This window comes from Schistocerca cancellata, chromosome 5 (assembly GCF_023864275.1).
Source record: "Schistocerca cancellata isolate TAMUIC-IGC-003103 chromosome 5, iqSchCanc2.1, whole genome shotgun sequence".
In the NCBI taxonomy this organism is placed as follows: Eukaryota; Metazoa; Arthropoda; class Insecta; order Orthoptera; family Acrididae; genus Schistocerca; species Schistocerca cancellata.
In genome coordinates this window covers 702305241-702333132 of record NC_064630.1, presented here as the reverse complement: position 1 = coordinate 702333132, position 27892 = coordinate 702305241, and the positions used below count along the sequence as shown (strand labels likewise).

General features: G+C 39.7%; 1 protein-coding gene across 1 annotated transcript in view; it reads left to right on the top strand.

The window, feature by feature from the left end:
• The window catches only part of LOC126188771 (translational regulator orb2), a 473294-nt gene that overhangs the window by 429741 nt on the left and 15661 nt on the right, over nucleotides 1-27892 (top strand). The window contains exons 5-7 of the mRNA XM_049930383.1: nucleotides 1032-1144; nucleotides 2176-2386; nucleotides 12137-12318. Of these exons, the coding sequence (XP_049786340.1) occupies nucleotides 1032-1144; nucleotides 2176-2386; nucleotides 12137-12318 (506 nt within the window). The remainder of the gene's footprint in view (nucleotides 1-1031; nucleotides 1145-2175; nucleotides 2387-12136; nucleotides 12319-27892) is intronic.

Genomic DNA, 27892 nt, shown 5'->3' with positions numbered 1-27892 from the left:
GCTTATACAAGCTTTACATCCCTGTAAACGTTTTGTTTTTGGGCAATAAAAATCAATCAATCAATAACACTGTAATTATAAATGTAAAACACAGTATTGTGTTCTTCATTTACAACATTTATTTACTCTAGTAGTAACTTGACGATTTTACTGGTGCTGCCAGAAGCGGACGAAATTGACACTTGAGTAACGGTGCCAGGACTGTGGTAACAGCAGACGCTTCCTTCCGCTCACCTTTCCTCTCCCCTCGCAATGCCTTTGCCTTTCGCAACAGCCGCCGCACGAATCGTCAACTTACTGTGGACAAACAGTACTGACTGCAACCACGGCCGGTTCGAGAACATTACCCCATCGCAAGCAACTCATTGGCACCCCCCCCCCCCCCCCCCTTGTCAGTTTTTGTTACTAATTGTGATATGCCCCTAGTGGTGTCTTGTGTCACCAGCTCTGACTACAACCTGTTATAATGCACATTCTGTAAATCTCAGTGCAAGACAGCATTTTTTCAGAACAGTGCACATCATCTTAACGTAATATGAAGATTAGTAATGCATGCATTAGTTAGCTGTTATTACAAAATCGTACATGGAAAGTTGTGATTCACATTTACAGAGGTGTGTATATGATGTGTCACCATCCTCTTAAAAGTTTTTAACAGGTGAATGGGCCATCAAATAATCAGGAGACTCCAGTGGGTGTTTTGTGGATAGGATGATAAACAGTCTCCCCAGTTTCATTACTCTTTTGTACATATTTTAATGATTTAAAAAGCACCACCAGATAAATTAGTACCTGTAGATGTGTTTAAGAACCCAAAAGTAATGATAGATAAGTTATAAATATAAGACAGATAATAATTCACAACAAAATCTTACAGCCACTCTGAAATGATAAACACTTTCCGTTTGGTTTACCAAGGGAAAAAATGAATATGGCAGCTAGGCATAATGATTGGAAATGATAGATAATTACATGAATATCCTTCCATGTGAGAGACAGTATTTATATTAATGTAATGTTTTTGTTTGCAGATGAAATCACTGCTAGTTTCAGACGGTTTGGTCCACTGGTTGTTGACTGGCCACATAAAGCTGAAAGCAAGTCCTATTTCCCTCCAAAGGGATATGCCTTCCTTTTATTTCAGGTAAAGTTTGATAAGTAATTTTTGTGATGCATAAGTTAACATAGGCCTAATTAAACTTGCAATAACCACAAACTAATTTCCGCATTAATTGTTATGCATAAGATTTTACTTGAACGTATTCCATAACTTGATCGTACATTTGCTAATTGGGATTAAAATTTATGGAGTGTAGCTTGTGTGTGTGTGTGTGTGTGTGTGTGTGTGTGTGTGTGTGTGTGTGTGTGGGTGGGTGTGTGTGGGTTCAGAAATGCTATTTATTGGGTAACTGTGAATAATATATTGCGAAATTATATTTATGGGTGATAGTATGCAGGCATTGTTGTCCTGTGACAGATATTCCAATGAGGATAATGGAAATTTTTACAAAATCGTTGAAAAATGTGCTTTTTAAAGAAGGAGACTTGCACAAAGATTGGAAATATTACTTCTTTGAACCTAATGTGGACTCAGGAAAAATGTTGATCTGTTTTACTTCTATCATTTTCATGCTGTTAACATTAAAACAAGGTTACTAGACAGGGAAAGTTTGAAACACCAATATTTTTATGTTTGCCAAGGAAACTGTCATAACTTCACTACTCTATTCTTTCTGTAATTAATTCCATACAGACTTTGCAACGTTAAAAATAGTTATCAGTAAATTTGTTGTAACACATTTATTATCATACTATTTTGTAATAATGGAAAGGTTATCAACCTGTGAAAGTTAAAAAGTCCTGTCTGTGGTGTCCAGTTGATGACTTCCTCATTGAAGAACTTACCTTTAACTGTTAGACAAAAGCTGCTCATCTGATAAACGTAAAATTTGGTATGTGTTACATTAAATCAATACAGATAACTGTTCAAATGACATTTCTTTTATTTTAATTGGTCCTAAGTATGCACACAAACCAAATTATGAGTTCATAGCAAGTACTGGTAATATCCAAAGTCCCTGATCATTGGTATATCTGTGAACAGCAATAATAACAAAATACTTTGTCATTTTTTAAAATAATACTTTATTATTAATACTGTGCTCCTCTTTACAGGATGAGAGCTCAGTACAGCAATTAATTGACGCTTGCATCCAAGATGATGATAAACTGTACCTGTGTGTGTCTTCACCGACAATAAAAGACAAGCCTGTGCAAATCCGGCCATGGCGTCTATCAGATGCGGACTTTGTGCTAGATGCCTCGATGCCACTAGATCCTCGTAAGACAGTATTCGTTGGGGGTGTGCCACGTCCTTTGAAAGCAGGTAACAGAATTTGTTAGTGCTTTCCCAGCTTTTCATCTTGTATAATTCAAAATTTGTTGTCTCTTTTACTATCCACATATTTAGTTATAATTAAAAATTACATACAGAATGCTAACTGAGATACTATGATCACAAGTAACAAAAAATGAAATTGTGCTGAAAAATACATTCATAAACTTTATTAAATATTTATTATGTATACAGTGTCTCAAATGAAGTGATGCACATGTGTAGCAGTGGACTGAAATTTGGGAAAGCTTTGTTCAGATTTCAATTCAGTTCATGTTTTCCTGTGCTTTCGTTTTTGAAAAATCTGATGCTTAGATGTGGGTACAAGATATACATCATTACTGCACTTATCCAGTGACTGCTAGTTTTTTGGGGGAGTGCAATAACATTTTGAGATGCTTATGTAATACGAAAAGGGAATCTCGTCTGAAAACTTGTGCAGCCAGACTGGACTATCACTGGAGGGGTAAATGGAATATCTGGAATTACTGTCAACATATCAATAAAATTAATCCATTTTTGAAAATATAATATAATTGGATAGATTAAAAAAATATTCAGAAAACAGCTTCAAAAGAAAAACATACAAAAGTAAGAAAATATGTAAATTTTTGGACCCAGTTGCTCCTAGTGGCAGAAGGCTTGAAGGGGAAGAAAGAGGGATGAAGGAAAAGGAGTGGTGAGGTTTAGGAAATTGGGAAGTTGCAGAAAAGTCACCCAGAAGCTTGTGTCTGGTAAGCCTCCCATGATAACAGGTTCTGGGCAACTTTCCTGTGACTCTCTTCATTTGCTAAACCTCACCAGTAACTTTGCTTTGTCCCTGTTCCTTCCTCTTCAACCCTTCACCCTGACTCCAAAAGCTTGCACTTTTCTTTATCTTCAAATTATATTATATTCTGGAATTACTGTCAGATTTACTTATAAAAACTCTTAAATCACTTGGTGAAATGAAGCTCTCCAGAGAGTCAAGACTGGTAAATAGCTGTAGACATATCAAATGTCGTGCACTTTACACATCAATGTATCATTCTTCAATATATTCCATTTGATCATCTTGAAAACTGAGGATTAAAAAGATTTGTTGCTGCAGAAAGGATTTTTTACAACATTTGTTTGGTTTATGCCAAAACATACAGTTTCTGGTAACATATTTTTCACCAGTGCTGTAAGAAATGCCAGAAGACACCATCAGAAATAAGCTATCCATATCGTATGGCCATCAAACATTTAGAGTCCTCACTCTCTTCTGATATGAAATTAGTTTCTGAGTTTGTGTCTTTCCCTGTGTACACGGTTTTTTTGGGAACTTGAAATTTTCCTGACAGCTGAAAAACTGTATGCAAAACCAAGACTCGAACTCTGGACCTTTGCCTTTTGAGGGAAGTGCTCTACTGACTGAGCTATCAAAGCACAACTCACAACAAGCCCTCACAGCCTTACTTCCACTACTACTTCATTTTCTACCTCCCAAAATTCATAGAAATTCTCCTCCCGAACTTGAAGGACTAGCACTGCTGGAAGAAAGGATATTGTAGAGACATGGCATAGCCGTCCCTGAGGGATGTTTCCAGAATGAAATTTTCACTCAGCAGCAGTGTGGGTGCTGATATGAAACTTTCCTGGCAGATTAAAACTATATGCCAGACTGAGACTCTAACTCAGGACCTTTGCCTTTCACAGATGCTAAATGCTCCACTGACTAAACTATCCAGACACTGCTCATGACCCATCCACAAAGCTTTCCTTCACCAGTGCCTCATCTCCTACCTTCCAGTCACCTCCTACCAGATCAGGTACATGTGGAAGTAAAGCTGTGAGAACAGATTGTTAGTTCTGCTTCGCTAGCTCACTCATTAGAGCTTTTCCCCCTTAAGGGCACACAGGTCACAAGTTCTGGTCATGATTCAGCACACAATTTTAATCAGCCAGGAAAGTTTCATACCAATACACACTTTGCTACTGAGTTAATATTTCATTCTACTCATGAACTTGATTATATAACTACATTTACATATAGTGTATAGGAAAATTTTTAATAAACAGTAACTGTGTCATTTATATTTAAAATTATGCCCTGCTATGCTGGCTTACTTACAGAGATTTGTGTTCTTAGAAAAATTAGCAACTTGAGGAGTGTTTTCTGGTAGCTACAGTTGTAAAATTTATGTTCTTTGTCCATGTTTGTGTTTGGAAAGATGTATGCCAGAGAAACAAAAGAGGAAAAGGAGGTAAATAAACAAGCACTTGAAACAGATTACAGAATGAAGTTGATTCATCTTCCAATGAACAGTCAATGAAGTCAGTAAATATTTAACTCGCATAGCAGTACAAAACACTCTTCACAAGTTTCTGTTAAAGATGAGACAGGAGAAACACTGTAGAAAACTATGTCAAATAGTGGTTTTGAGATGTCAGAAAATACAAAGATATATTCTCTGCTGAAAATTATGTCAGACAATTAAATTTAATAACACCGTACCTCAACAATTGAAGAAGACAGATGTATTGCAAAATGTATCTATAACTTCTTGCAAAAGACAGCAATCAACCTATACGACTTGTTCCTTTAAATTTTCTGAAACAGCCTGTCACAAGCTTTCACAGGGGGGGGGGGGGTGGCAGGAGGTGTGTGCAAGAGTGGGGGGGGGGGGGGGGGGAGGGCAGAGTCAGGTGGCAGATGCCCTTCTGGGATTTGGGAAGTAGACTTCTTATTCACATCAGAATTCTGATGCAGTTCTATGATTGTCTATGGTTGTATTTAGACAATAGGTGAATTATTCTGGCATCATATTGCTGGAAGTAATAGGAAATATTATGGTTTTAGCAATTGTTGTACAAATTAGGTTTCTCTCATTGTCATGTTTTTCATGGAAAATTATGCTTTTCCCTTGGCTCGGTAATGGTTTCTGCGCTACTTTGCATTCAGTCTTTGCAGAACATTGCCAAAACAGAAACTTGAACTTTTCTCTGTTGTCTGCTTGCACCACACTTATCGAACTGGGACTCCCAATGTGGAACCTGTTATCAGTAACCAGCTCATTGCTCTCCACTCTCACCAGCAGAACATGAATGTGGCTGGAGTGTGCCTGGCTGTCATCCCTCCAAAAATCACTCAGGGACATTCTTCCTCCATAGCACAACTTAATTTCAAAAGTGGTTCACCATTTGTCTGTGGACAAACTAGATCTGTGACTTCTTGCTGACTTATGACACTCACTTTTACATACGAGAATGATTCCTCTGTAGACCAAATTGCAACAGCTGGAAAGAGAAAATATTTTTTTTTTTTTCCTAGAGAAGCAAAAAAAGTGGGTATTTGTGATTGAAACATATCCTCTCCAGAAGCTGGCATCTATTCAGCATCTGTGGGGTGCAACATGCACTCATAAAGTAATTCTCTGTCACAGAGTTGGCACATCTTCAGAAGAAGATGCCAAACAAGGAAAACAAGGAAAATCTTTGTTCAATTCTAGGCTGTTGAGGGTCAGTTCTACTGTGAATTTCAAAGTGGTTTTGCGTTTTCACACTCATTTAGTTGAGCATTGGATCTGGGATTCATTTTACACAAAACACCTATCACATCTGGTTAAACTTTAATTATGCCAGTTGAGACTAAAACGTGGAAGTCATGAAAATAATGAAATAAACTCACCGTGATCAGACTAGTAAGCAAAATGTTGCGTGTGGTGCCGAAGTTAAATAAATTGTTTTCAAAATGAAATTCTTGTTTGCTCACCTTGAGGTTTAGTCATTCAGGTTTTTTCCTCCATTTCAGATTTTGAATTTTCAGCATCAGTCTGCCATTTCTGCTACGTGAAAAAATATCTTTAGTGAATATTTTTTAGCTTTATTTTTTAACCTACTGGAAAAGCTGTATCTAATCAAATAATGATGTAATTTCAGATCATTAACTGAAAAAGGTAACATCAGCATCATAATTATAACGTAAAAAAGATGCTCTTTGCATTCTCTAAGGAAATATGCAACAATTTTGGGTGTGAAAGTAATCCACCTCAAAAAATAGTATATGGACAATTATCATTCTTTTGAGATAACAGTGAATGTTATGGGTCTCCCACAAAATTTACCGTATTTACTCGAATCTAAGCCGCACTTTTTTTCCGGTTTTTGTAATCCAAAAAACCGCCTGTGGCTTAGAATCGTGTGCAAAGCAAGCGGAAGTTCTGAGAAATGTTGGTGGGTGCCGCCACAACTAACTCCTGCCGTCGAATATATGTAGTGCTACACAGGCATGCTTTGTAGGCACAAAGATAAATACTGGCACCAAATCCTCTGCGTCAGTAAATAAATTAAAAAAAAAAAAAAGGTGGAAGACGAGCTTTTTTTCTCTGCCCCGAGTTCTGAGCACTGCATTTTCATACATTATCCAACGAAGTAAATACAAATTGCGTATTGTTCATCTTCGAATGTAGCAGCATTTCAGTGTACTACGAAAATCCGACTGGTAAGACTGTTTGGGATGTTTGTCAATATGACCAACTCTACGTTCTGAATTTTTTCCTACCTGTGAGAAGAGATGGTTGCTAATAGGAACTTCTATGAATTGTGAATCACATGCAGTATTCTCTTCACCATAAGAATAATACGAATATAAACATTTTGCCATGTATGTGAGAAGAGATGGTTGCTAATAGGAACTTCTATTAATTGTGAATCACATGCAGTATTCTCTTCACCATAAGAATAATACGAATATAAACATTTTGCCATGTATTGTTTCGTGTTTGCTGCCATCTCATTTAAATCCTGTCTGCCTAATAAACTACAAAACTAGAGTGAGACAACAGCAAACGCGGAAGAATATACATATCATGTCATGTTTATATTCATATTATTCGTATGGCTAATAGTGATACAGTTAGAAATAAAGCACATCAATTGACTAGATCTTTAAATCTAAGATGACTCTAATTTCTGTGCAGAATGTAATGTACTAAAGAGGCGCCTGCAAAGATTTTCAAACGGAGAAAAAATTTAGCTAAAATCTCGTTCAGAACATCTTCTATCATACGCAGTATATTATTTGGTTCTTGTTGATCATTATCAAAGAAAGCAGCAGTGTAAGTAACAACAAACAGCAGTATCTTGCCATTGTTTTGCTAATGAGACGATTCCTCTCTCTTTTATTTTTTTAATTGTAAGCGGCGGTAGTGCGCACTAAAGCAAGCCATGCCGCGAGCGGCGACAGGCCGTAAACACGCACTATCAGAATGCGACAAACAATGCATGACACAGTACAGTAACGCATTTTCAGCTTAGAGTGACTTAAACACCTATAACAAAGAAAACGGCGCTTTTCAGATCAAAGAAAATAAGCAATCAATTCAAAGCAGACGAAGCACATGAAAAAGGAAGGGTACCCGTATAAATACGGACGGAGCGCCTGACGCATAGCAATGGTTACCTGGTAAAGCTTAACTGCTAAGGTTACGACTCGAACCAAACTACTGTAGATGTATTGTCATTCATTCGACCTAAATTGTGTCTTCTATTACAATGGACCAACTTTGTTTCGATTTGGAGATGCGGCCTAAAACTTTTCTCTCCCCTTGAATTTCGAGTCTCAAATTTCAGATGCGGCTTAGATTTGGGAAAATGTTTTTTCCTTGATTTTGAGTCTCATTTTTCAGGTGCGGCTTAGATTTGAGTAAATACGGTAGTTATTGGGGCACGACATATCTTCAAAATCACCAGATCAGTTACATACCTAAAATGCCAATTGTAGAACCTTGACCACACTTGAATATATTTTTGTGGATGCCTATATACTCATTACATACAAGGTGGGTTCCATAAGTAAAGTGACCAAATTCATAGAAAAATCATTTACTGAACATATTCATATGCGTCAAAAATTTGCAAAACAGCATGCTCCTGCATTGATACACTTCTTGAGGAAATGTTTCCAGGCATGGGGGGACTCCTCTGTGATGTCCATTAAATCCAATGTGACATGAGCCAGGGTGTTTTCAATTGTGTCCCAGTGTTTCCCTTTCAGGCCTCTTATTAGGAAAAAAAAAAGATCTAGGGGAGTCAGGGACTGTAGAGAGGATGGGGAAGCAATGGGTTGTGGGTTCTGGCCAGAAATTCATTGACAATCAAGGAGCTGTGGCCTGGCATGTAGTTACAATGGAGATTTCACTTAGCAGCGTGCAACTCTTCTTTTTAGTCTGATGAACACTTTCCAGTAGAAAGCTGCTTTCACATTGGCCTCCCCTAGCTATGAATTCATAGTGGACAATGCCTCTTACGTCAAAGAAGTCAGTGAGCTCAGTTTTGAACCTGGACTTGTTTGTGCTTGCTGTCTCAGGGCAGGGCAATGCTGGAGTGTACCACTGTAAACTCTGCCTTGTTGTCTTTGGACTATGCTCAAAAATCTACGACTCATCACTGGTGATAACTACGTTTAAAAAATTGGGATCTTTTTCATAAATTTCCGAGAGTCCTTGGTACCAGAGAACTCACATGTCCTTTTGTTTATTCATCATCATTTTTGGGATTAGTTTGGCATAAACCTATCTCATGTTTGAATCTTTGGTTACCACGTGATAAACAGTTCTTTTCATCATGTTTAAAGTTTCTGCTATGAACTGAAGGCTCAACCATCAATCAGAATTCAGAGAATTGTATCACATTTTTGTCAATTTGGGGGTCGATGGACGTCAACTGCTGGATTCATCAGTGACTTCCTCTGGCCCTCTTGCACTGACTTGTGTCACCAAAGAACTTATGATTTGGACAAGCAATCACTCTCGAAGGCCTTTTGAATTAATGGAAATGTTTGGTGGATGACTTTCCATGTTAAACACAAAGTTTGATAGCATAACATTCCTCCTCAGAATGATCCATTGAGCCATGTCACTAAACCTCAAAATGACGTTCATAGTAACGCATGTCCTGACACTCTGCCAGCAGGAGGTGATTGAGACCAGGTGTGTTTTGAACACCAATAAGCCCAGCTGGTTGAAACACACTGCGTTGCATCACCGTGTCAGGAAAAAATTGATCACATTATTTATGGAATCCACTTCGTATGGCTTTAATAAATTCAAATATTTATGCAAGATTCATGTGATGAAAAAATGACTCGGATAATGGTTTGTCAACTTTTTGCAAGTAAAGATATAAAATTAATACTTGTCAAGTAATTTTTTTAAAAGGTACAATTTTTGTCGTACATTGTTTGTAATGTGTACACAACAGTTTGCAGTATTTTCAAGTAAATATGGGTGATATTGTATCTACCAACAACAGGGTGCAATGCTTTTGACTTGGTGTTGGACTGGATGATAAGAATCTGGATCTTTCATCTTTTCTGTTATTGTCATCTCCAACCTTCTTTATTTTGTTACATGAAAAAAATAGTCTACTTTGCTTGCTTGCTTCACAGGAGTTAAAAATGTTGCAGGCTGAGCCATACAATGCCTTGTGAAATGTCTGAATGTATTTAGAGAACGAGAAGCTGTTATCTAGCATCCACTCTGAAAGTTCCCTTTCAAATATATATGCTGCATCTTTATACTCACATTTTTCCATTCCAGCACAATAAATAATGATACACACACACTTGTAACTAATTTAAACTTTGTTGTAGTTGTAGAGGCAACTGATAATTAATTTTCTAGTGTATCCTTCATGCAGCATTATGTTTGTTACTTAAAGATATACACTTGCAAAAGTGAATATGTTGAAACTGTCAAGGTGTGATGACTTCAGTGTTAACTTCTTGTAGGATCCTTGTGGAAAGGCTTGTTTCTTTCTACATTAACCTTTTGTTCAATAGCATGACAAGAGAAGTACAGTATTGTTTTGCTGGATAACTGAGCCATATGCAGAGAACATAGCTGGAAATAAAACATCAGTTCCCACACTGTATTTCAATTCCAGTCGGATAAGTAATGCCATAAAGTACGGACTAATACATAATTTATTCAATAATAGTCCTCATTCAGCTGCTTATCCGTAATACTTAATAGCTAACTGATGCAAGGTTACCCACTCGGTAGCATATCTGAAGGCTTCCGAGGGGGAGGGGGGAAATATTATTTTCAGTATTTCCTATAAATATTGACTCAATTTCAATATTTAAAGTGCTTTCACAAACTACTCAACAGGAGGTATAATCTCATTAAAGATTTCACACAATAAGACAAGTGTTACAGTTAGAAATTGTGTATAAGTCTTGAGGCAGCATAGCTCATGACCTGCAAATTATCCAGACTATATTCATCCATTATTTCAGAATGAGAGCATCTAGTGACTTCATGCAAATTTTACACATATTTTCAAACCATTGCAAAACGTCTTTTTAGTGATACCTCCTGCAAAATAATGACAGCAAAAAAGGTTATCAATGTTGTTCATGGAGTAAAAATGGTTCAAATGGCTCTGAGCACTATGGGACTTAACTGCTGTGGTCATGAGTCCCCTAGAACTTAGAACTACTTAAACCTAACTAACCTAAGGACATCACACACATCCATGCCCGAGGCAGGATTCGAACCTGCGACCGTAGCAGTCCCGCGGTTCCGGACTGAGCGCCTTAACCGCGAGACCACCGCGGCCAGCCATGGAGTAAAACTTCAGTATGGAGCATGACATTTAAATTTATTTCATCTTTACTACCAGCTCTATCAGCCACACAGTTTTTAGACAGTATCTATGTATATCAGTTAATGAAGCTGCAATTGTCATTGTATGACACAGAGTTGAAGAGAGAAGACATCGCAAACATTGAGATTCATGAAAAACTAGCTTTTACTTGAAACAGAGCTCAAATTACCAGAACTATATTCATCCAGTGTTTCATAATGAGAGCACTCAATGATTTCCAGTAAACTTTAAACATAATTCCAGACATTTTATAAACTTTTCCTCACTTATGTGCATAATGTCAAATATTTAACACATTAACTCATTTGTAAAGTAATCGCACCTTGAAGCTGTTTTATACATGAGAGATTGATTTTTTAAAGGATTTGATGTTTCCTGGTACTGTAATAATGCAGGAGCCACAAACTAACAACACATTAGCTGAAGATGTGATGGTGCAGGGAATAGTGAAAGGCTGGCCGTGAAATACTGTAGATGGCCATTTCTTTTCAGACAATGAAAGGAAAACTCTCGAAGATATTTTATGAATCTATTCAGTTGCACAACTTGTTTAAAATACGTTGAACAACGAATATAAATTTTAAATATGCCAGGTTCTAACCATATCTGTAATGAAATATGGCACTCGTGTAGGTTTCATAATTAAATAAGAATGAGTAATTATATAGAAACATGGAAATACACAGTTTATTATAATTATATGAAAATGACTTTGGAGTTACTGAACAGTTTTTTCACGAAAATCGTACACTTACGTAAAGTAAAATTTGCGACTCATTAAATTTTCTAAGACAGTACCTGGCCATTAACTAGTTTATTCAGAGGATGGTATTGAGTGACCAAAAAAATCAGAGTCTGGAAAAATTGTAAAACAAAATTATTTTAATTCCTATTGTTCCTCTGCAGTTGTGCATTTGCGAGAGTGTAGGAGGACAGAAATCTGTATCATTTGATTATACTGCAACAGGTGTTACATACCACCAATTAGGTGTAAAATTTGTCTAATTCCCCTATTTTTTGAGACACGTAGGTTACTTTTTGTGTACAATAGAGTGACAAATCCTCTTAATTGCACTTAGCATTCTAACATAATTTTTTTCTCTGCAGTGGAACTGGCCATGATTATGGACCGTTTGTACGGTGGTGTCTGCTACGCCGGTATTGATACTGATCCTGAACTAAAATACCCAAAAGGTGCTGGCCGTGTGGCTTTCAGCAGTCAGCAGAGCTACATTGCAGCTATTAGTGCACGCTTTGTTCAGCTGCAGCATGGTGATATTGATAAACGGGTAAGTTTTAGAAGTCTTTGTAATTTTACATGTGGAGAAGATCAATAGAAAGTGATAGACTTCCATAGTTTAAGATAAGCAAACTGCCAATAGTGCTCAACAGTACATACTTCAGTATTCAGGAGAAAATGTATATGAATTATGGAAAGATAATTGTAAGTTCAGAAGAAGAAAATGGTAATCGTTTATCAAAAGTGAAGATAAATAGCGACGTAGTGATAGACAGTGTAATCGAAAGCATCGCGTTGTACGATGTACGCATCTTCGAAGCGGAGGAATTCGTGACGTAGCAACTTCGGATGGGCGAACCGTAACCTACACGTTCCGTTTCTCGGACTACGGCTTTCTTATCTGTGTTACTAAATGGCCGAAACAATCGCCCAGTCCTAAGTTGCAGAGTGCCTATCCAGTGGGTACCGTGGCCAAAAATTTGATTTTCAGTATTTAATATAACTGTTGACTGAATTTAAAAATTTAAGAGGTATAATATTACATTTAAGGTTTAACACTGTGAATTAAGCAAGTGTGAAACTGTGTGTGAGTCTCACAGTGATCAGTCTTCTGACAAGTATGTTGTGGCCCACCATCGGTCCCTTTTCTTGTGCCAGAACTCTCCACCTCAAGCTACACTTGCACCAACTTTCTCAGTTATTTGTTGGATGTATTCCAGTCTCTGTCTTTCCATGAAGTTTTCATCCTCTACAGTATTCTCTGATGTCTTAACATGTGTCCTATCATCCTGTCCCTTCTTCTTGTCAGTGTTTCCCGTACGTTTTTTCCTTCGCCGAGTCTGTGGAGAACCTCTTCGTTCCTCATCTTATCGGTCCACCTGATTTTTAACATTTTTCTGTAAAACGAGATTGCGAGCACTTTGATTCTTTTCTGATCCCATTTTCCCACTGTCCGTGATTCACTACCGTGCAATGCTCTTCTCCAAATGTACATTTTAAGAAATTTCTTCCTCAGATTATGGTCAATGTTTGATACAAGCAGACTTGTCATGTGCAGGAAAGCCCTCTTTGCCTGGGCTAGCCAGCTTTTTATGTCCTCCTCGCTTTATCCGTCACGTGTTATTTTTCTTTCAAAGTTGTAAGAATTCCTTAATTTCATTTACTTCTTGGTCACAATTGTGATTTTATGTTTGCATCTAATCTCATTTTTACTATTCCTCATTACTTTTGTCTCTCTTCAGTTTACTCTCAATCTATATTCTGTACTCATTAGACTGTTCATTCCATTTAACACATCCTGTAATTCTTCAGTTTCATTGAGGGTAACAGTGCCACCGGGGAAATCCTATCGTTGATATCCTTTCGCTCTTAATTTTAATCCCACTCTCGAACCTTTGTTTTATTTCAGTCGTTCCATCTTCCGTGTACAAACTGAACAGTAAGGGCAACAACCTTTTCGATCCTAGCACTTTGTTCTCGATCTTCCATTTTTATTGTTCCCTGTGGTTCCTGTACATGTTGTATATTACCCATCTTTACCTATAGCTGACTCCTATTTTCACAGAATTTTGAACACCGTGTACATTTTACATTGTCTAATGCTTTTTTCTGGTTGACATTCTATAAACAAGTCTTGATTTTCCCTGAGTCTTGCATCAAGTGAAATACTGCTGGTTTAAAATTTTGAAAGAGCGAGTAATCTTTTGTTATCTTCTCAAATCCTTCTGGACAGTTATTCGTGAAACAGTAGGGAACTTGAAAGCAACAGTCTCACAGCTTATGGTGTATGTGTTCTTTAAACTTAAAAGGATAAAAGTGGCAGTAGTCGAGTATTGATACTAAACATCAACTGCTAAGATTTTCGTATTAAAATTCAATTTAGGAAAAAAAACAGAACTTCTTTGCCCCATGGAACAGCAAATCTAGACAAAAACAAGAAAACTCTTTATTTTCTTCCTTTGGTTAGCCTTGTGTTAAAGAAGAGCTAACAGGTATGTCTAAGAAAGAAATATAAAAGCCATATTAGGAAGTGACTAAAATGGTCACCTGGTCCCAGTTGTAGGCTGTGTAGCCACCAGCTTCCAGGAGCAACAAAAATTTGGTAGCAGTATTTTATATAGCCAACAGCCTTGCTGCAATGGTAATACCGGTTCCCATCAGGACACCAAATATAAGCGCTGTCGGGTTTGGCTAGCACTTGCGTGGGTCACCGTCCAGGTCTGCCGAGGGCTGGTGGCAGGCGGGGTTCACTCGGCCCCTGTGAGACCAATTGAGAAGCTACTTTATTGAGAAGTAGCGGCACCGGTCACAAAAACTGACAGTGATCGGGAGGGCAGTGTGCTGTCGCATACCCTCCGTACCCGCATTCGGTGACACCTAAGGGCCGAGGATGTCGATACTGTTGGACCTTCGAGGCCTGTCCGGACAGTGTTTTTAAACTGAATGTAATATGCTAAAATCTGCACATTAAGAGCTATACTCTTAACATTGAAAGTTCAACATAATAACTCAAGTATTAAAACTAGAAACTGTGTACATGTCTTGAGACAGCGCAACTCACAGAGTGCAAATTACCCAAACTATACAAGGGATTGTCAGAAAAAAGTGCTGACCCACAGCAGTTTATTTTGAGGTACTTCACTTTATAATTTTGGTTATATTTTAGACAAATGCATAAAACCAATAAGACAAAGGAATTAATGTAGTAGACAGCATTTTCAAGTGATGCATAAGGAACCACTTGTTAACAGAATATGATGCACTCGAAAACCCAACAGACCAAACTGATCCTTACTAAACTGAGGGCTAGCACTCCTATCCACCAGCCGCTTCATATTCATCCAATATTCGAGAATGAGAGCACTTATCAACTTCCAACAACACAATTTCAAACTCTTCCAAATTTTTTTTCTTTCTGGCACCCACCATATAATAACAAAAGGAATAAAGTTGATCACTTACTATGTTTTGACTGTTTATGCAGTAAAATTTCAGCTTCTGACATGACATTTTAATTTACTTCTTCTTTAGTACTAACTCTATTCACAACACATTTTGCAAACAGTATTCACATACTCACTGAATTTACCTGCGGAATTATGTTGTATGTGACATACAGTTCAGGAGACACTATGTTGTAGACACTGAGATGATTGAAAAAATAGTTTTTGTAAAAGTGGACCACAAATTACCTAGACTAAACACATCCACTGTTTTATATACCACTGAAGACATCCATGTGTGATTTAAAACTAATAAACACAACACAATTAGGGTTTTGCATCTTTAACCATAAAGGATTTACATACTTAATGGAAGACATTTAATGCATTAACTGATTTGTTGAGTAACCAGACATTTTAAGCTGTTCTATATGTGGGAGTTTGACTCTATAGAATCAGGGTGGAGGGAGGGCCGGGGTTTACTGGTGAAATACTAATTTGCTAACTTGTAGCAGAGATCCTGCTGTATCTCTCTTGACTTGAGTTGCTGAGTGGCATTCCTGCTTAATCTCCAAATAACCTTGTTACCTCCAAACTATTCATCTGTTCTGTGTTGCTTAGTGAGTAGAAGATTATAGTCTGATTTATTTGATTGCGTTATTAATTTTTAGATCCTTTTCCTTACACTTTTTTACAAATCATAAATTTCTTGCCTCTTCTTGAGGATAACTCAAATCAGTGTATTTCATGTTCAATAGTTATATCAGACATATACACACAAACCAGTTTTATCAAATGCTAGTCATTTCTTCAAAGAAAACTGCAGGCAATGACTCTTCATATTCACAATGAATGGTGCAAAATAGGCATTAGTGTTTTGACTACTATTACATAAGATGGGGTGACAGATTCTTGTCGTCATATTTATTCTATAGCGGACAACTGAAAATTCAATACAGAAGATTTTCAAAGTGCTTTCCTTCTGCAGGGGTGAGTGTGTAGAGCCCTGAACTGAAATCTGTGATCACTTTCTGAAGAAAGTCACTCTGGAGATGTGACTACACAAATCTCTCTGGAAATTGTAGTACGGGTATGAGAACAGGTCTGTAAGGGGCCATTACACATCATGTCCAGTGAATGAATGCTAAGGTGTTTTGGACAACAATCCAATCTCTGGATATTGCTTGAAGGAAACTAAAGACATCTGCAGCATGATATGAATGTCCTTCATCCTCCATGAACGGGCAGTTTCAGAGCATTAGGTGGCAGCATGTAGGCAGTACATATTCATATTCCAGAACTTGTCTGGATTCATCTCCTGTAACAGATCCCTCAATAAAACTGGGCCAAGTAATGCTTTTTGCACTAAACGTTGATCATGTGGATTCACATTACCCCGGTTGTGCCAGTTTTGATGTGCCCATGGAGATGGAAGTGTGCCTCATCACTAAACCAAATCTGATCCTTATTGATTGCCCTAATTCAAAATCCTCAGTCCTCTCATTTCTTGTAGAAGAATATCGACACTACAAGTCCCTGTCTTTCAAAGGTTGGCAACCTGAATTTCTCTTTCATTACCCTCTGTAGAGACTGTAATGGCATTCATATTTGCTGTGCTGCAGGTCTTGTTGATGTAATGGGATCCTCATGAACAAGGTTCACACTCATTCCAGTTTCTCCAGGGTTACGACTGAGGCCTATTGTCCTGAGTGGCTTTTCCTGGGCTCATTTATGAGTCCATTCTTTTCAAAATGTTTCATCAGTCTGGAAAAAACAGGGAAAACATCACACAAAATCTGCATCAGAGGATTCTTAAATTTTGTTATCACAACTGAACTTCAGTTTTTTACTGTTAAGCCTTCTGTCGTTGGCTGTTCACATCTCCAGAGTGGCATGTTACTTATTTAGTTTTTCCTTTATTAATAGCATAGTTCTTAAATTTTCTGTGTGTTTTTCTTTTTAAGAAGTTTAGAGTTTTGTTAGTGTAAGTGTACATTTAGCCAGACTGCAGCACAGTTTTCGTTTCCTCTGAACAGCCAGCTTTACAACTCCTTCAGGCATCAGCATCTACTGGTGGCACATCAGGAGGGTAGCAATTTGCACATCTAGGTTTTTCAGTTTCTATAGTTTACTTCTTCAGAGTTTTGCGAGGATTGAAAGGATGCAGGAGTAGCTGGCCGCAGTTTTTGAACAGCTGAATGTGCTTTTGGCTGTGGTCAGCCGCCTTCAGGCCACTGACTTGGGTTGCAGCTGTGGCAGAGAATCACATTTCACATGGGACACCCTGTGTGTTGCTTGTTTTGCCCTGGGCTCTGCTGCCGAGATGCCTCCTAGGGTACCTGACACAGTGGATCCACCCTCACAGCACAGTGACTGGCAGGTGGTAACGCGTTGCACTCGAGGTGGAGGGCCAGTTTGGAGGCTGACAGTCTGGCCTTGCCTATTCACTCTGTGAGTGAACATGTGGCCATTCCTTCAGCAAGATCTGAGCAGGCACACATGGGGAGGGATTTGCTAGTTATCAGAAGATTCAGTGTTAGACACATTAAGGAGCCCCTTAGGAAAATAGTGTTTGGGGCTGGAATGAAAGCCAATGTGCATCAGTATGTCTGCCTAAGAGGGGGTAGGGGTGGGGGGGGAGGTCTCATCATAGATGTGGAGGTAGCCTTGCCTATAGCTATTGAGGTGCAAGGTGCAGTCGTCTGCAAGTTGTGGCTCGCATCAGCACCGACGACACCTGTTGTGTGGGTTCTGAGATCACGCACAGAGTGCAAGCAGAGCTCACAGTTTGCAGCATTGATTCCAGAGTTGATCGGGGTCCTTTGGTTTGCAACTGAGTGTAGAGTTTCAACCAAAGGCTTTGTCAACTCTGACAATCTTGGCTCAATATTTCTAGACATGCATTATGAGGTGGAGATTTGTAGGATTCCCTTTGATAGGTCAGGGGTGCACTACACAAAGGAAGCAGCTACTTGGGTAGCAGAATAATTGTGGAGCCCACATGGAGTTTTTTTAGTCTAGGTGGTAATTTGAGCTTCTCTGATGAATGCTTGCCAGTTGTTAACGCAGAAAGGGAAGTCAGACCAGTCTCAGAGTAATGACACTTTGACTATCAAAATTTGATCAGAAAATTGTTGAAGTATCTGTAACAAAGTTCTCGAATATACAGCCTTCCAGGAAGTTCTCGTGCTGAAAGTAGTCTAGGGAACAAGAGCTGACTGATACCAAAGAAGAAAGTCCTGAAATATTTAATGAGAAATGGAACGTTTATCAGAAAGACAGATTAGACACCATAAGAGGAGTAGTGTCCATTGCAGTTAACAAAATTATTGCCTATATTGAGTTTGAAGTTGAGTGTGTCAGTGAAGTAATCTAGTTATGTACTATTGGTCTAGGTGGAACAAAGTTAATTGTTGGATGTTTTTACTGGCCACCCTGTTCCACTCTGACAGTTATAGAGTCATTCAAAGAAAGTAATGTAAACACCCGGATCATGAAATGCTACTTGGAGGTGGCCAAACCTTATCAACAGCTACATTATAGAGCCTGGGATTAGTGATCATGATGTCATTTTAGCAACTGTGGTTATGAAAGTTACTACATCAGTCAAGAAGGCTAGGAGAGTGTTTCTGCTAGAAACAGCAAATAAGCAGTTGTCAGCATCTCACTTAGACAGTGAACTGACATCACTTAGTTCCATTAAGATGGATGTAGAGGAATTATGGGGACAGTTTAAATTGATTGTAAATTGTGATCTGGAGAACTGTGTGCCTAGTAAGTGCGATGAGGACAGAAAAGATCCAAAGATACGCCATGGTTATCAACGAAATTTCGAAAATGCCGAGGAAGCAAAAGATGTTGCACTCTCAGTTCAAAAGAGAATATGCAAATGTCGACATAAAGGTTAGTAGAGATTCAGGCATCTATGAAAAGTTCTGTGCAGGAAGTATACAACAACTATCATTGTCATACCTTAGCAAAAGATCTTGGCGAGAACCTGGGAAAATTCTGCTTCTGTGTCAGTCACTTGTTGGCCAGTCTGGTGTGGCAGTTGGAAGATAGCAAAATGTAAGCTGAAGTTTTAAACTTTGTGTTTTAGAAAATGTTCATATAGGAGAATTGTACAAACATGCTGTCATTTGACCATCAGACTGACTCTCATATGGATGACATAGTAATAATCGTCCCTAGCTTAGAGAAACAAATAAGTTGCCAGATCCAGATGGAATCCTGTTTCAGTTTTACAAAGAGTGCTCTACAGCATTGGTCCCTTACTTGTCTTTCATTTATGGTGAATCTCTCACCCACTGCAAAGTCCCAAGTGTTGGAAAAAAGCTCAGGTGACTCCTGTATATAAGAAGAGTAAAAGAACAGACCCCAAAAATTACAGACCAATATCCCTAACACCAGTTTGCTACAGAATTATTGAACATATTCTCAGTTTGAATATAATAAATTTTCTTGAGACCAAAAAGCTTATGTCCATGAATCAGCATTGAATTACAAAACATTGCTTGCACTAAACTCAGACTGTCCTTTTCTCACATGATATACTGCAAACTACGGGTGAAGGGCCACAGGCAGATTCCATATTTCTAGATTTCTGGAAAGCATTTGACGAGGTGCCCCACTGCAGACTGTTAATGAAGGTACAGCATGTGGAATGGGTTCCCAGATATGTGACTGGCTCAAAGACTTCTGGAGTAATTGTACCCAGTATATTGTCCTCGACAGTGAGCATTCATCAGAGACAGGGTATCATCGGGAGCACTACAGGATTTGATAGGACCACTATTATTTTCTATATACATAAATAATCTGATGAACGTGGTAGGCAGCAATCTATGGTTGCCCATTGATCATGTTATGGTGTATGGTAAGGTGCTGAAATTGCTTGATTGTAGGAGAATACAAGATAACCTAGACAAAATTTCTAGTTGGTTTAGCGAATGGTAGCCATCTCTAAATGTCGAAAAAAATAAGTTAATGTGGTTTAGTAGAGAAAACAAACGTGTAATGTTAGGATACAGCATTAGTAGTGTCCTGCTCGACACAGTCACATCTTTTAAATAGCTGGTTGAAGAGAGTGCAAAGAGATATGAAATGGAACAAACAAGCACATAAGGATTGTGGTAGGGAAGGCATATGGTTGATTTTGGTTTATTGGGAGAATTTTAGAAAGTGTGGTTCATCTCTGAAGGAGACTGCATATAGGACACTAGTCCAATCCATTGTTGTGCATTGTTAGACTGTTTGGGATCTGCACCAGGTCAGATTAAAGGAAGACATCAAAACGATTCAGAGGCAGGCTGCTAGATTTGCTACCAGTAGGCTTGAACAACACACAGGTATTTCGGAAATACTTCGGGGACTCAGGTGGGAATTGCTGGAGAGAAGGCAATTTTCTTTTCAAGGAACACTATTGTGAAAATTTAGAGAACTGACATTTGAAGCTGACGGCAGAATAATTCTACCGCTGCCAGCATACATTTTGCATAAGGACCTTGAAGATATGAGAAATTGGGGCACATATGGAAGCATATGGATAGTCTTTTTCCCTCGCTCTGTGTGTGGAAAAGGAAAGAAAATAAGAGTAGTAGTGGTACACGGTACCCTCCACCACACACTGTTTGGTTGCTTGTGGAATATGTACATAGATGTAGAGGATGTAGATGCAGATGTACATGTACAAATCTACCAGTACAAGACAATATTTCACAGCAATATTTGGTTCATTTATGGGAAATCTTTGTTTAGTAAGCTGTTAACAATGGAATGAGCAATGACCTCTGGTCAACAACAGATATTTGTGGACACACACACACACACACACACACACACACACACACACACACATAGGAAGAGGGGGGAAGGGAAGGAAAGAGAGAGAGCATCAGACTTGTACTGGTCAACAACTTTGTTAATTTGCTTGTCCAATGCTTACCTCTTCATCTTTATCTTCCTTCATACCGCAGTAATATGTTTTATCGGAAATTATGTTTGTTGTGGAATGATTGGCTCAAAGTAAAAATTTATTATAGAAGTTTCTGGAAATTTATAGCTGCTTAAAATGATTAGAACTCAGTAATGAATTAGTGCCAGCTGTTCAGGCTTTCATTGAATTTTGTGGAAAACTGGTAATAGTTCTAATTTTAATTGCTTTATCCACCATTATGCAAGCATTTTTTGTCCTTTTCGTGTTTTTGATTGTAATCAATTCAGCTTTGCCACTCTAGTCATTATCTACCTCCATAGCCAAGGTCACTAACACGTGCTAATGTGGTAGTGCTCGATTGAAACATAGTTGGTTTGAATTCTTTTGGTAGAAGAAATTTTCATCAGTATTTGGCTATCAAGGGGATGAAAGTGGTGTCATATAGTTTCTGATTGCCAGTCCACCAGTGTCATCATCATCATCATCTTCTTTTTCTTCTTCTTCTTCTTCTTCTGCAGTTTCCAACCTCTGACTGGGACTGTTCGGAACATATGAGTCTCCATCTTTTCCCTTCCTCTCACCCGGTTTCTCTCTCCACTCTCTGCAAGTTGTCTCCTTTCTTCTTCACACATTGCTTGATTCCAATGATCCATCTGTCTCTCAGTCTTGCTTTAGGTCTCGAGTCTCCTGTCATCATTTCATGAGTTATCTTGATATCCTGCATACTACATTCACTAGCGTGCATAGTATACTCCCTTGTTTCAGATATTTTTCTATTCTAACTAGTTTGTGATTTCTTTTCCTACTTTTACACAACTCAAACTTCCTCGATACATTTCCTTGCATCAATGTCCTGGATTGAACCCCAAACTTCTCCACAGTGCCTCACAGAGTGAGGGAATTAATGGTATTGATGGATCACTCATTTGATTGGTTGACTGGGGGTGCTAAAATTGGTGGTTCTTGTGATGCCATTTGGGAGGAGTAAGCTATGTGCCAGCACCGGTTTTTACTCTCTCCTTCTACCTTCTCCTCCTCCCCCTTCCCCTTCCCCCCTCCACCTTTTCCAATCTCCCCCACCTTCTGTCTACCATCAGGAACAACTCGAACATGACAAAACCATGCACACACTAAATGTACAACCTTTACATTTCACAAAGGAAAGCTACCATTGTGTTTGAAGAAATATCATGTCCAATCTGGCAGTTGAAACTTACCTTCCTTGTTTCCCAGTCAGCTATGTGAATAACTATCTCACTTGAGTCATCCTTCTAATATTTAATAAAGTGTCACTGTGCAATCTTAACTATATTTAGGGCATTATTTGTTCATTCACTTGATTCATTTTATTTACTTGGTCTACTTTGCCTGAGAAAAAAGTGAAGCATCCAGAATGTCAATGTAACTATGTACACATGCACACTGTTGGCAGGTATCTAAATGGAAACAGTGACAGGTAGACAGGCCACCAGCGTGCATTAGCATTGTTTGTGTTTAGTGTTGTTTCCAAGTATGTTAGAGTAGTAGCTGCACACCTTTGCTGAGCCATTCTGTAATCAGTTGAAGTCAGCTGACTTTGTGCCTCCCTGGGATGTTTACACTCATTGCCAACCTTAGCTACAAAACAGTATTGTGTGCCTTAACAATGAGTAACCATTGTGAATATAGTGTTGATCCTTGTGCGGTGCCGGCCGCAGTGGCCATGTGGTTCTATGCGTTTCAGTCCGGAACCGCGAGACTGCTACGGGGTCGCAGGTTCGAATCCTGCCTCGGGCATGGATGTGTGTGATGTCCTTAGGTTAGTTAGGTTTAAGTAGTTCTAAGTCCTAGGGGGCTGTGATGACCTCAGATGTTAAGTCCCATAGTGCTCAGAGCCATTTGAACCATTTTGAACCATGTGCGGTGTTGTGCGTAGTGATTGTTAATATTATCTACAGAAATGAGTAAAAAGGCTGTACCTGGACCTTTTAACAACTGGCCATCAATTTTTGTTTCACTGTTGTGATGCATTAATCCATTACATTTTCATTTCCTTATATGCTATAAAGAGGCTGCTCTAGGAAAAGGAGGCTGGGCTTGTCTCAGCAGCCAGTGTGCTTTGAAACAATAGCAAATTTCCACTCTCAGCAGCATCCTTCCCTCAGGGACCAAGTAAATGTGTGCAACCTGTACATACAGGGTGTTCATGGTGTCATATGTAGAATGATCACTGTGAAGGGGACAGAGATGCTGCGTACTTGTTTGAGACTGCATTATCAGCTCTTGACAGAATTTGAAAGGGACCTCCTTGTGGAACTCCATTTGGTCAGCAGATTGAATTGTGCAATGTCCAGATTTGTGGGGCATTGGATGTGATACGAGCCTGACATTAGAGTGCAAGGGAATGTGAGGGCAAGCATAGTGTAGGTTGCTGTTAACAATACAACACAAACAGCCACATTTGGAGTGGTGCTGGGAAGCACGGACTGCCAATTAATGGCATCACATTATGTACAGTAATGAATGGTGATTCTGCACTACTCTTGCACTGGACGTGTGTTTGGGAGGATGACAGCATTAGGCTTTTCTATAGGTCGCTCTAGGCAAATGCTAAGAGAGTTCCTATGAAAAGGGGAAGGCCAGTTTATTTTCTTTTCCTTTCTTAATCCAAGTTTGTGATCCATCTCTAATGACATCACTTTTGATGGGGTATTAAACTTTAATCTTCCTGCCTTACTTTCTTTCCACTTCCCCCGGCGACCACCATTGCCAAGTCTGGCTGTGACCTATGGAGACGTCCCATTCTTCCAGTGTTCTGGAGAGGCACAGTGGTGTTACTGCTGGGATATTGGTGAGGTGAGTCATCGGTATGACTTCAGGTTGTGGCTGATAGTGACTGAAGGAACTCTGATGGCAAAACGATAAGTCACAGAATTCTGCATTGTCACATTTTACCTCTCATGCGATAGTATCTTGCTGCCACTTTTGAGCAGGACTTAGCTTATCCACACATGGCATGTAACTCTGTGAACTGTACCCATGATGTAGAGGTATTCCATGGCCAGCAAGAGCTCCCACATCTACATCTACATCTACATGACTACTCTGCAATTCACATTTAAGTGCTTGGCAGAGGGTTCGTCGAACCACAATCATACTATCTCTCTACCATTCCACTCCCGAACAGCGCGCAGGAAAAACGAACACCTAAACCTTTCTGTTCGAGCTCTGATTTCTCTTATTTTATTTTAATGATCATTCCTACCTATGTAGGTTGTGCTCAACAAAATATTTTCGCATTCGGAAGAGAAAGTAGGTGACTGAAATTTCGTAAATAGATCTCGCCGCGACGAAAAACGTCTTTGCTGTAATGACTTCCATCCCAATTCGCATATCATATCTGCCACACTCTCTCCCCTATTACGTGATAATACAAAACGAGCTGCCCTTTTTTGCACCCTTTTGATCTCCTCCGCCAATCCCACCTGGTAAGGATCCCACACCGCGCAGCAATATTCTAACAGAGGACGAACGAATGTAGTGTAAGCTGTCTCCTTGGTGGACTTGTTGCATCTTCTAAGTGTCCTGCCAATGAAACGCAACCTTTGGCTCACCTTCCCCACAATATTATCTATGTGGTCTTTCCAACTGAAGTTGTTCGTAATTTTATCACCCAGGTACTTAGTTGAATTGACAGCCTTGAGAATTGTACTATTTATCGAGTAATCGAATTCCAACGGATTTCTTTTGGAACTCATGTGGATCACCTCACACTTTTTGTTATTTAGCGTCAACTGCCACCTGCCACACCATACAGCAATCTTTTCTAAATCGCTTTGCAACTGATACTGGTCTTCGGATGACCTTACTAGACAGTAAATTACAGCATCATCTGCAAACAACCTAAGAGAACTGCTCAGATTGTCAGCCAGGTCATTTATATAGATCAGGAACAGCAGAGGTCCCAGGACACTTCCCTGGGGAACACCTGATATCACTTCAATTTTACTCGATGATTTGCCGTCTATTACTACGAACTGCGACCTTCCTGACAGGAAATCACGAATCCAGTCCCACAACTGAGACGATACCCCATAGGCCCGCAGCTTGATTAGAAGTCGCTTGTGAGGAACGGTGTCAAAAGCTTTCCGGAAGTCTAGAAATATGGAATCAACTTGAGATCCCCTGTCGATAGCGGCCATTACTTCGTGCGAATAAAGAGCTAGCTGCGTTGCACAAGAACGATGTTTTCTGAAACCATGCTGATTACGTATCAATAGATTGTTCCCTTCGAGGTGATTCATAATGTTTGAATACAGTATATGCTCCAAAACCCTACTGCAAACTGACGTAAATGATATAGGTCTGTAGTTAGATGGATTACTCCTACTACCCTTTTTAAACACTGGTGCGACCTGCGCAATTTTCCAATCTGTAGGTACAGGTCTATCGGTGAACGAGCGGTTGTATATGAGTGCTAAGTAGGGAGCTACTGTATCAGCGTAATCTGAAAGGAACCTAATCGGTATACAATCTGGACCTGAAGACTTGCCCATATCAAGCGATTTGAGTTGCTTCGCAACCCCTAAGGTATCTACTTCTAAGAAACTCATGCTAGCAGCTGTTCGTGTTTCAAATTCTGGAATATTCCATTCATCTTCCCTGGTGAAGGAATTTCGGAAAACTGTGTTCAATAACTCCGCTTTAGCAGCACAGTCGTCGGTAACAGTACCATCAGCACTGCGCAGCGAAGGTATTGACTGCGTCTTGCCGCTTGTGTACTTTACATACGACCAGAATTTCTTCGGATTTTCTACCAAATTTCGAGACAATGTTTCGTTGTGGAACCTATTAAAGGCATCTCACGTTGCAGTCCGTGCCAAATTTCGCGCGTCTGTAAATTTTAGCCAATCTTTGGGATTTCGCATTCTTCTGAACTTCGCATGCTTTTTCCTTTGCCTCTGCAACAGAGTTCGGACCTGTTTTGTGTACCACGGAGGATCAGTTCCATCTCGTACCAATTTATGAGGTATGAATCTCTCAATTGTTGTTGCTACTATATCTTTGAATTTGAGCCCCATCTCATCTACATTTTGCATAGTCAGTTCGGAAGGAATGGAGATTGTCTCTTAGGAAGGCTTCTAGTGACACTTTATCCGCTTTTTTAAATAAAATTATTTTGCGTTTGTTTCTGGTGGATTTGGAAGAAACGGTATTGAGCCTAGCTACAACGACCTTGTGATCACTAATCCCTGTATCAGTCATGATGCTCTCTATCAGCTCTGGATTGTTTGTGGCTAAGAGGTCAAGTGTGTTTTCGCAACCATTTACAATTCGCGTGGGTTCGTGGACTAACTGCTCGAAATAATTTTCAGAGAAAGCATTTAGGACAATCTTGGAAGATGTTTTCTGCCTACCACCGGTTTTGAACAAGTATTTTTGACAACATATCGAGGGAATGTTGAAGTCCCCACCAAGTATAACCGTATGAGTGGGGTATTTATTTGTTACGAGACTCAAATTTTCTCTGAACTGTTCCGCAACTATATCATCAGAGTCTGGGGGTCGGTAGAAGGAGCCAATTATTAACTTAGTTCGGCTGTTTAGTATAACCTCCACCCATACCAATTCGCACGGAGTATCTACTTCGACTTCACTACAAGATAAACCACTACTGACAGACACAAACACTCCAGCACCAATTTCTGCCTAATCTATCTTTCCTGAACACCGTCTGAGACTTCGTAAAAATTTCTGCAGAACTTATTTCAGGCTTTAGCCAGCTTTCTGTACCTATAACGATTTCAGATTCTGTGCTTTCTATTAGCGCTTGAAGCTCAGGGACTTTCCCAGCACAACTGCAACAATTTACAACTACAATTCCGACTGTTCCTTGATCCAAGCACGTCCTGTATTTGCCATGCACCCTTTGAGATTGCAGCCCATCCCGTACTTTCCCGAGGCCTTCTAACCTAAAAAACCGCCCAGTCCACGCCACACAGCCTCCGCTACCTGTGTAGCCGCCAGCTGAGTGTAGTGAACTCCTGACCTATTCAGCGGAACCCGAAACCTCACCACCCTATGGCGCAAATCAAAAAGGAATCTGCAGCCAACGCAGTCACAAAACCGTCTGAGCCTCTGATTCAGACCCTCCAACCGGCTCTGCACCAAAGGTCCGCAGTCGGTTCTGTCAATGATGCTGCAGATGGTGAACTCTGCCTTCATCTCATAAGCAAGACCGGCAGCCTTCACCAAATCAGATAGCCGCTGGAATCCAGAGAGAATTTCCTCAGATCCAAAGTGACACAAGTCATTAGTGCTGACATGTGCCACCACCTGCAGCTGGCTGCACCCTGTGCTCTTCATGGCATCCAGAAGGACCCTTTCCACATCAGGAGTGACTCCACCCGGAATGCACACGGAGTGCACACTGGATTTCTTCCCCTCCTTAGCTGCCATATCCCTAAGGAGTCCCATTACGTGTCTAACATTGGAGCTCCCAACTACCAATAAGCCCACCCTCTGTGATTGCCCAGACCTTGAAGACTGAGAATCATTCTCTGAAACAGGGCAGGCAGCTGCATCTGGCTCAGCCAGAGACAGTGCCTGAAACCTGTTTGTCAGACGCACCGGGGAGGCTTTCTGATCAGCCTCCAGGGATGTCTTTCGCTACCTGCCATGCCTTGGAACGACCTCCCAATCAACCACAGGCAAGGGCTCAGCCCCACTGCGGGGCAACCACAGTGGCAGACCGATTTGGGGACAGA